Below are 10,240 nucleotides of genomic sequence, written 5' to 3'. Positions count from 1 at the left end.
AGAATCTCATATTCCTCTAGGCGGTTGATTGATGGCATACATGTCTTCTCATAGTAGCTTCCTAAGGAAATAGTAGGCAGCCCAAGTTCACAGGCAGTTGGCTGAGGCTTCTCCTGTTGTCATAATAGGGAGGGTACCCAGAAAAGCCAACTGCTACTCACTGAGCTGTGAAGTTAGGTCACTACTGTTGTGGCAGATCGCTGGGAAGGGCAGTCCAGGGTCAGCAGACTGGTCTTCCTATCCTGCCCCCTGGTGTCACATCTTAAACCGCAGGCCAGATGTGCAGTGGTTCATGGTGTGACCTCACTCAGCCTTAGCCTTCCTAAAGTCTTGGGATTTAGACCTGACAGATAAGATTCCACTGAGAGAGATACCTGTTCAACTACAGCTAAGGCTTTCTGTCAGTCTGTTGAATTGTAGTAGCTTGTGTATTGCAATGATGCTAGGAGGTATATCACCAGTGTTTCAAACACAAAAATCCATGGTGGGCCGGTTTCAATGGAGCTTCCAGACTTAGACAGACTAGGAAGAGGGCCTAGTGGTCTCCATCTGAAAGCTAGTCAATTTAAACTGCAAAGGGTCACAATAAAATATTGTCCAGTGTAGTTCTAGAAGGTGAGCCATCTGGATTAGAGGACACTCAAAATCGATAATAGCCACCCATGCACTCAAACACACCGATGATCGTGAAGATGGGGCAGAACTGGGTAGGGCTTATCTCTGTAGCCTGTAAGGTCATAATGAATAAGAGCTGACTAACACCATCTAACACAATTGGCACCGGGACCCAACAGAGGCAGCTGACAGCCGCAACAGCACAGCCCGGCCCACAGAGAAAATCCAGGAACTGTCAGAGGCCACTGACAGCACCAACGGGGAAATCCAGGAAACGAAGCAGTGAGCTAGCACACCCAAACCCTCCCCCCCACCCTGCGTGTCTGGGAACCTACAGTTAAAAGCATTTGGGGAGTTTTTCAAACAAAATGTCCAATGGATGAGTCTGTATCACCACTGGAATTTCTAAGACATTATGAAAGCTGACTGAACTCTGAGGTAGCAGCTATTTTTGACAGCTCTTTGAGCGCAGGGCCCTTCGGGAGAATGCCAGGAGGCCCTGGGTGCTATTCAGCTAGTAATCCAATGGCTGGAGGTGCAAGCCCAGCCAGAGGCACCTTAGAAGGAAGGCCTGATGAACTGCAATGGAGCAAAGGTTTCCCTGAGGCACACAGGTCACCATGAGGCAGAATCCTCAGAATGGCAGCTGGTGACTGGAGAGAGAAGTAAATGTAGAAGTGGGAAAAACAAATCTCACTGAAGCTGACTCATAGCGACCCTATAGGACAGAGGAGAGCTGCCCCTGTGGGTTTCTGGAGCTATGACTCTTTACCAGAGTAGAAAGCCTTGTCTTTCTCTCCTGGAGCAGCAGGTGATTGCAAACTGCTGGCCTTGTGGCTCGCAGCCCAGTGTGTAACCACTACACCAACAGGCCTCCCGGAAGTGGGAAGAGCACCCGCTTGGAGACTGACGGCAGACTTGACTTGATGACGGGGTGTCACAGCCCGGGAGTATGTTCCCCGTGTGGACCCAGGATTCACAGTGAGAAGTGATAGGAACCACGTGTTGCACCTAAATATAAATCAACTTCATAAAGAAAGACACACATGATTATTTGAAATATGAATAAAGAATTGCCATTTCGGCGCTGTTGCATTGGCTCCAACTCCTTGCATTTCAATCCTTGCTTTCGTGTCTTTATGAACGTCTGTGCCATTGAGCCTGGAACTGCGAGCCTCGGGGTGTGTAAACTTAAGTGAATGAGTAAAAACTTGAGGGATTCCTGAGCTAATTCAGACTTCCCGAGATGCCGCTGGTAGTTACACAGTTTCATGTCAAATTGATAAATAAGAATGAAAGGTTGGAGTCTAGCCTGTCAATCAGGTCACAGCCTGGTGATCCCTCCTTGTGGGCGTGGCCTTCTCATGAGGGTTCTGGGACTTCCTCCCTGGAGTTGGGGTACACTCACTCTCTACTTCACCTTCCTCTTGACAAGTTATATGGAGCCACGTTGATGGCAGCCAGAGCCCTGAAGATGCGTCCACGGCCATTGGACCCACAGGACTTTCCACTGGCCTATGATCTTCCTGCATTCGGCATCAGTGCATGTGCTGCGTGTGTGTCTGAAGAGGAATTCATGGGCTAATATCGGACTTATTCTGGCTCATATCAAACGTATGGACTTGATCTGGACTGGGCTGGGCTGTTTGATTGATATATAATTACTTCTTGATATAGAGTTCTCTCTTACATATATGGAAATGTCACTGGATTTGTTGTTCCAGTCAACCTGCACTAACACAATGCCGTTGCTGGTGATAAAAACAAGCTTGACTGGGCCTTTTACCCCCAGTCATCCCTCATGAGCAAATCAACTTCAGGAGTATAGTATGCTCCCAAGGACAGAGGTAGAGAGAGCCAACCAAAGCAGGCCACCAGAAAAGCAAGCCCCCAAAGCCCCAGACTCACTGCCATCAAGTCCATGCTGGCTCACAGCGACCCTGTAGGACGGGAGAACTGCACCCCGGGGTTTCTGGAACTGTGACTCTTTCTAGGAGGAGAAAGCCTCCTCTCGCGCCCAAGAAGCAGCCCAAGCATCACCCACCATATATGCCACCTTTTACATGGAAATTCAAAACGAACAGCGTTTTCTTTTTCAGCCATTAGAGCCGGGTGGCAGGACAAAAGAAAATCCAGACGAGGGCCCCTCAAAAAATTAGTAGAAACATCTCATTATCTTTCCCATGACTTTTTGAAGCGCCCTCGTGTGTGTCACCCAAATGGCTTGTCCACGTGGAGAACGACCCTCTCTTAGCATCTCTGAACAGGCATGCTGATCATCCTTAGGTGGAAGATGAGCTATGCAGTCACCATTAGCCCGCCCCCGGGGAAGGGGCTTTCCCGAGAGAAGGATCTCATGTGGGTCCCTTTAGGTGTTGAGAGCAGATGTAAAGTGTTCCAAGCCTGCTTATAACAGCTGGGTGACCTTTCCCTATGGTTACCAATGGGCTTCCATGAGAACCAGAGGAAGGGAATGCAGCTAACCCTCTTGTCGTTGTTGCTTCACTGTCCCATTGGCTCCAACTCATGGGGACCTTGCGTACCACAGAAGGGAACCTTGCCAGGCCCTGCTCATTGGGGTGGCCCTTGCATCAATCCATCCTCAGACTTCCTTCATTTTCGCTGATCTCCACTTTACCAAGCGCCCTGTCTCTTTTGAAGCAGCTGATCTTTGATACTTACTGCCATCCAGTCAATCGGACTCCTGGCAAACCTTCTAGGACAGGGCAGAACAGCCCCAGTGAGTTTCCAAGACTGTAACTCTTTCAGAAATAGAAAGGCTCGTCTTTCTCCTGAGGAGCTAGCCTGTGGTTTCAAACTGCTGACCTTGTGGTTAGTGGCCTAATGCATAACCACTACACCACCATAAGGGAAAGCAAAAGATTGCTACAGCGTAACCCTGCCCACCCCCTCCACACGGGATCTCTCTCCTTTGTTTTCCTTGAGGTTCCTAATTACAGTGTGTGTGTGGATGCCCATGTGTGAGCATTAAGAGAGTAATATAATTTTACACCCAGGTAGCAAGAAATTAGCCACATGTTGTGTGTTTTGTTAAAATGATCTCCTTATCACAGAATAAAATGTGTTCCCTTCTCAGGCTTTGAAACATCATTGCATCTCCAGACCATGCTCAAGAGTCTGGTTGTCCCCAAACTATGTCTTCTCCTTATTGTTGTTGATATTTCTTTGTTCCTCTTGTGTAGTTTCACCTGAGGTTTTTGACTCTCTACCAAGGACTGAAACCTCCCCAAGCGAATGCCTAGCATTTCAAAGGTTGGGATACACATCCTGTCTGAACATCAGCCTGATGCCAGGGTAGGAATTACCATTGCACAAGCAGCGGTGAAACTGTTATCAAAATAATCAGTAGTTCCCCAAACCACAAATAACAACAACCGAGCCGAGTTGTACTACATCAGCAAAGACCATTGCTAGAATAATGGACCGAGTCACTTCTATTTTACAGTCCCTCTCCGGCATCGTCTACTCAGCTCTGTTCTTGCACAGCTGGGGGGGAGGGCAGGTGGAGGAAAGGAAGGGCATTGCTCAGAATGTAAAAAAAAAAAAAAAAAATTGACATCACTCCAGTCACATGACCAGCAAGAGCCAATGGCAATGGGACTGCGGAAAGGGGAACAGTTAAATTTGTAATTTGGGTTGTGTGAAAACTTCTTTGGGGCCTCATCAACAACCACAGAACCACAAGCCGGGTAGCCTGGCAGTGACAGCGTCTGAGCACAGTGGTCAGCAGGCAGGACGAATCCCACAGACTGCAAACCACAGGGTTTCGCAGAGTGGTAAGCATCATCAACCCACAGCCAAGCCACCAGGGTTTTTTTACTCTTTGACAATTTGAATATTTGTTTTCACCAAGGTACATTTTTCATAGGGCTCACAGAGTCCCAGAGGTGGTGAGGGGGAAAAGAGAGAGAGAGAGAGATGTGGGGCACCACGGTACAGGAGGGTGAAGTTACAACTGTGACCTGTCTTGGTTTGGCTCTTAAGGTAAAAGAAATCAGTCAGCCCCTGCCTTCGGAAGCGTGTGCCTTCTCAGGAGGAAGCCATGGCCTCAGACAACATATTTGAGTCATTTCCTTCATACCCACAGTGCTTCATGAGAGGTAAGTACACTTTGGTCTTTCAATACCTACTTTTGCCCAGTTTTGCATAGAATGAAATAGCAGCTTGTTATACCTGGGTGGGATCCCCGCCTTCCCCCCGCCCCCCACCATCTGTTTTGTGGGAGGAATTCAAACGGAGGCGGCTGATTACAAGGCTATTGGATTACTTATTCATCCGATGGCAGCGCTTCAGAAATGTTTTAATAAATAGTTAGCTAAGCTGTTGAAGTGCTCCCTGGGTACATGCGATCTTTGTCAAGTGCAAGTAAGTTGGGCTGCCCCGATTTAAAGTCCTAGAGATTATCAAGCTCACAGGGTGCTCTCTGGGTTCTATTTCTCCGTTCCTTGCCTAGTGGGATGGTTGGTCTGAGTGGTCCTTCATTCTGCGCGTGGTGATGGCCCAGGGGGCAGCCTGCCTAGAGGGTAGTGGTCACATGTGTGGAGCTGGTGTGGATGAAGCAGGAGGCAGAGGGGAGAGAGCAGAGAGGCGCTCACGAGCATGTTAGAAGAGCCCAGAGGCTTACAGGGACCAAGGGATGACTGTATTGTCTCCAAGGGTCAGAGATTACAGGAGCTGGGCAGGTGATTTAGGCTCCAGTTGTCAAGTCAGGACAGCACTGCATTTTTCATGGAAGCCACGGTTGGGAAAGGCAGTGATATCTTTCCAGAGCGAAAGCCTACAGAAGTCTCTCCCTCTCTCTCTCCAAGAGTCATGAAGAAGTTCCCTGCATGGAGCCTTCTGGAAGCTCTGGGTTTCAGTCGTTAGATTGCACGCTGGCTTGCTTGCCAATGGAACAGCCAGTGTGGAAAGCCTGTCTGGGTTTTCGCAACAGCCTCGTGAAATGTGCAAAGCTATGGCTGAGATGTGTGTGTGTGTGTGTGTGTGTGTATGCACCCTTGCACCCATGCTGTGGAGCTCTGATGGGAAAAGTGGGCCGGGCTTAAGCAAACACCAAAAAATAACATTCAGAAGAAATGTCGCGAAGGCGTTGTGAGTGTGCCGGGGCAGGCACTTTGACCGGTGCCCGCCCGCCCTCCCACAAAGTGTGGCCGCCGATGGTTTGGCAGCACAGCGATGGAATGGGAGAGGGTGGGGGAAGAATGGATTTTCTGGCTGCAAACTGGAGCACACCCCGCCTGTATCTGTGACTCATTATTAATTCACACAGCCAAGTGAGCAGGGGAAGGCAGAGGGTTTAAGCCCCTTTGTCACAGCCACCTCCACTGTGAATGCCGCCAAGCTTCCATGTTTCCGGGGCCTCTCTGATAGGTGCATGTGTGTGCGTGTGTATTAGGGTAGTAGGGGGAGGATTAAAGGGAAGGGGGAAAAGCACACGAATCATCCTGAAGCGATTCAAAGGCTCAAATTAAAGGGTTTCTGCACACTGCTTTATAGACCCTGAGGACATGTTCGTGAAGCTAAATCACGTGGCCAGGGGTGGGTCATGGTAGCCACCACGCATACCACTGGTCCCCTCGGCGGAGAGGCCGGCCCTGCAGCAACTCGGGGAAACGGCCCTTTGCTGCCTCTCCTCCTGACTTGCACTAGGTTAAGGAAACAATATTCATAGAACAGCAGTAAAAGGTCTTCCTGCCTTGCCCCAGCATTCAGTGCCCCTTCCCAATGTTGATTGTTTCCTATATTATCAGGTCAGGAAGGCAGATACAGGAAATTTTAGAACATTCCACTGGGCAGTAGATTAGAGTTGGGGATGTAGCACTGACCTGGGAAGTCGGCCTTCCAGGACAGACAGTGAAGGAACACAGGGAGGTGGTGACCTGGGAAATAAAAGGAACTCCCTGACAGCCCCCTGGCCACCATCGCCCCCCAGGAGTCAAGGCTCCTGGGAAGTTGGGCTGGGGGTGGGGTGGGGAATCTAAGGGCCCCAGGACCCACAAGCAGCCTCTGGTCCTTTCACTCCTCCCGTCAGTGGAAGCCAGGGCCTGTCAAAATCGGTAACTCAGAAATAAGATACGGAGAGTGCATCTCAAAGAACCAAAGTGACATGTTGGCCATTTCCTGGTGCTGCTGCTTGGACATAAACATTTCAATTGTCCACTTGGCTGTCCTCACGTGAGCTAGAGAGGGGATAGCTTGTCGTGTCTGTGAGTATCGCTTGGGCACAGGACCGTGTGGGACGGGTCCACCGCCGCCGCCAGAAGCCTTGTCCTGTGTCCACTGCCTGACCAGGAGCGCCGCTCATTTCCCACTGCCGAGAATTCAGAGCTGGGCCAGTGAGTCCCTGGTAGAGGGCCTGCCTTCCATGTGTGCCTCTTGCACTGGATTCCCAGGGAGTGCACCTCACGTCTGCCTCTGCACGCCTGTCTGTTGTCATGATGCTGCCCAGGTCCCAGCGGGGTCTTTCAGGGTCTAATGGTTTGCTTCTGGAAATCCATGACTGAGAGCCCTGCCCTAGGAATGGTGGTTTGCTTCAGATAATCCATCCTGGAACGCTCCAGGGGTCATAAAGACTCACTCTACAAAAGGTCATGGAGAGAGTTTGCGGCCAGGCAGCAAGCACCCCCTTGTGTCGTATTGTGCATGGAGGTGCCATGAGATGGGGGCTGCCTGTCTGGCGGCTACACCCACCACCACCTCATGGCTACTGGGGTCCTCCCTCCTCCCACCTCTAACTGCCAGGGGAAATAACAGGTGAGTTTTCTTCCTGGGATTACTTCATCGTTCCATGCCGTTCGCACAAAAGGAAATCTCTCACTCATTTTCAGCAAGATACCCGCGTGGACGACGGCGAGAGAGAAACGAAGGGTGAGGTTCAGAAAGCACTGCTTCTTCCCCTCAGACACCGGCATGTGTGACATGCGTGTGGTCTACCGCAGAGCACAGCCCTGCGTCTCTCCCGCTGTGCCAGGGCCCCCTTCCTTGCTCAGGCAGGCGATGGCAAAGAAGTGACATTCGTTCCCAGGACTGGCCACACACCTTTCGTGACCTGGGATTCTGACAGAACCCAGAGGCTCGCTCTACTGGCAGGGCCAGAAGGACCAGGGTGGGTCTGAAGAGGGAAAGCCACAGTGCATACTTGTGTTTTTTGGGGTTTTTTTTGCACAATGCCTCAGGTAGGCTGGTTCTTAGAAGTGGCTTCGTGGTCTATGCAAAGCCTATGCCTCTTAGTTCCTAGATGCACAGGTAGAAAAAAATCTCAGCGGGCCAGACTTGAAGTTCCTCTCCTCTGAGGCTGGAGTTGGGCTGCCGGGAGTCACCTGTCACAGAGGATGGCGGAGCAAAAGAGGGGAGGCTGACAGGGTGCTTTTCTGCAAGTGTGAGTGAGCCAAGATGCTGAAAAGATTGGGTCCGCCGCTTTCTGGGGTCTGGCAGAAGCAGGAGCTCTAGGGAAGCTGCAGGTTCGGGGTGGAGGGGAAGGGGGTTGTGAACTAGCTACCCAGCACTCTGATCTCATTCCTCATCTGACCCTCATGGCCACAGTGAGATGTGGCCTCCCGGGTGCTCCCCTAGCAGGTGGAGAATGAGACTTTGTTTCTTCCTGGGTGAGGTGGGGTTTTGCATTCTGAAACTGCCCACACATTTTGAAACTGAGAGGGGGGGTGGGGGTGGGGAAGGTGTTAAAAAAATATCTAAGTTCCGAATCATAGCCTTTGCCATCTCTCTGGTCCCGGTGCATGCGAAGACGCATTTGAAAATGACAGCGCAGATTTTTTTTGGCAATACCTTTTTTAATAAGAAGCAAGAACGTTTCGACAGAAGTGTCTGAAGCCCCTCCAGAAACTGGGTGCTCCGTTCTGCTTCTTCCAGCCAGAAAGTCCCTGCCTTTTTAAATCCCTCCCAGGCTGATGTGACCTGCAGTGGGGGTGGGCGAGGAGAGGCCACAGGGGGCTCCATGCCTGCTGGTACCCCCAGGCCAGTAGCCCTGGGCGAGCAGAAGTGGTTTCAGAAATAGCAGCAGACCAGACCCAAGATCGACAGCAGGAAGCCGCTCACCGCTTGTCGGAGGGAGGCTATTGTCCCAGGCGCTAGCTTTGTTCGCTGGAAACAGATCTGGCCTGTGTGCTCCAGGAGGCCCTGGCCCTTTCTGAGCAAGGCAGAGCAGGGTCTCCGTTCTCAGACAGACGCACTGCACATGCAGACAGACATTCACCCGAAAACCAGGACTCTGTGGGGTGCTGGGCACCTGCAGGCGAGCAGGTATCTGGGAGCTTGACAAAAGGCAGTTACAGGAAGTCTGTGGGGTGGGGGACAGGCACGGGCTGCACCGCCCTGGCCACTCCTTCCTTTCCCTTTTGCTGTCACATTGCATCGGCGGTCCCCGAATGGCACAAACAGTTACACACCGGTTCAAAGGGTGACTGTTTCAAACTGCCCCAGAGGTACCTCAGAAGAGAGGCCTGGTGAACTGCTTCTGGGAAAGCCTCAGCCTCTGAAAACCCACCAACCCCAAACCAACCCAAGTGCCATCGAGCCAGCCGACTCACACTCACCCACAGGTAGCAGAGCAGATTTGCTCCTGGGGTTTCCAAGACCAGACATGTTCAGCAAACAGCCATGTCCTTCTCCCTCGGAGGGACGAGTGGATTTGAACCACTGGCCTAGCAGTTAGCAGCCCGGGGACTAATCCGCTGCCCCACCAGGGCGTGTTGAAAATCGGTTGTTGCTGCTGCTGTTGTTGTTAGGTGCCATCTAGGCGGCTCCAACTGTGAGCACCAGAAGGAGACACTGCCTGGCCCTGCACCATCCTCACAGTTGTTATGTCGAGCCCGTGGTTACAGCCACTGCGTCTTATTCAGGACCTTCCCCTTTTCACTGCCTCTCTACTACACCAGCATGGAGTCCTTCTCCAAGAATGGCTCTCCCCTGATAGCACAGCCAAAGGACCTGAGATGAAGCCTCGTCACCCTTGCCCATCAGGCGCAGTGTGGCTGCACTGGCTGCCAGGCGGTACAAAGAAGTTCTATTCCGGCACACACGGGCTGGCTCAGAATCAGAATCGCCCGACTGGCAATGGAGCAGCTGCCCTCTTGGTTCCTTGTGTCGAAGCTGAGGATCATAGCAGCACCTTTTTCCTAGGACTGAATTCACCTGGCGACGTGTTCAGCACACTCGCCATTCGCTGCGCTCAAGCAGCTCTAACCCACCCCAGGGACGGCCAGCTGACCAGGCTTTGGTTGATCTCAGCATCAGCAGCATGCTCCAGTTCATCCGGAAGCCAGTGTATCAGTCCTTCCCACCAAAGGCCTCCCTCACTCTTGCCTGGCCCTCTACTTCCAAAGCTGATGTCCTCCCCCTGTTGAGGTGCCCCGGTGGCCAGGAGCCCTGGTGCTGTGGTGGGCTGAATGTTGCACTGCCAACTGCAAGGTCAGCAGTTCAAACATCACCAGCTGCACTGCAGAAGAAAGATGAGCGTTTCCACTCTTTAAAGAGTGACAGGCTCAAAACCCACAGGGGCAGTTCCACCGTGCTCTATAGAAAGTGGCTAGGAGTTAGAACCAACTTGAGGGAAATGTGTGTGTGTGTGTGTGTGTGTGTGTGTGTG

General features: G+C 51.7%; 1 protein-coding gene across 2 annotated transcripts in view; it reads left to right on the top strand.

Moving 5' to 3' along the window:
• Window positions 1–4,678: 4,678 nt before the first annotated feature.
• Window positions 4,679–10,240, top strand: part of RUNX1 (RUNX family transcription factor 1) — a 302,664-nt gene continuing 297,102 nt past the window's right edge. For both annotated transcript variants that reach the window (XM_045284773.1, XM_004696946.2), the window contains exon 1: window positions 4,679–4,736. In XM_045284773.1, the coding sequence (XP_045140708.1) occupies window positions 4,679–4,736 (58 nt within the window). The remainder of the gene's footprint in view (window positions 4,737–10,240) is intronic.

Source organism: Echinops telfairi, unplaced genomic scaffold (genome assembly GCF_000313985.2).
Source record: "Echinops telfairi isolate 266 unplaced genomic scaffold, ASM31398v2 ScPeMD7_7469;HRSCAF=8507_0, whole genome shotgun sequence".
Taxonomy (NCBI): domain Eukaryota; kingdom Metazoa; phylum Chordata; class Mammalia; order Afrosoricida; family Tenrecidae; genus Echinops; species Echinops telfairi.
Note: the sequence above shows the minus strand (reverse complement) of the source record. Positions and strands in the feature narration are given on the sequence as shown.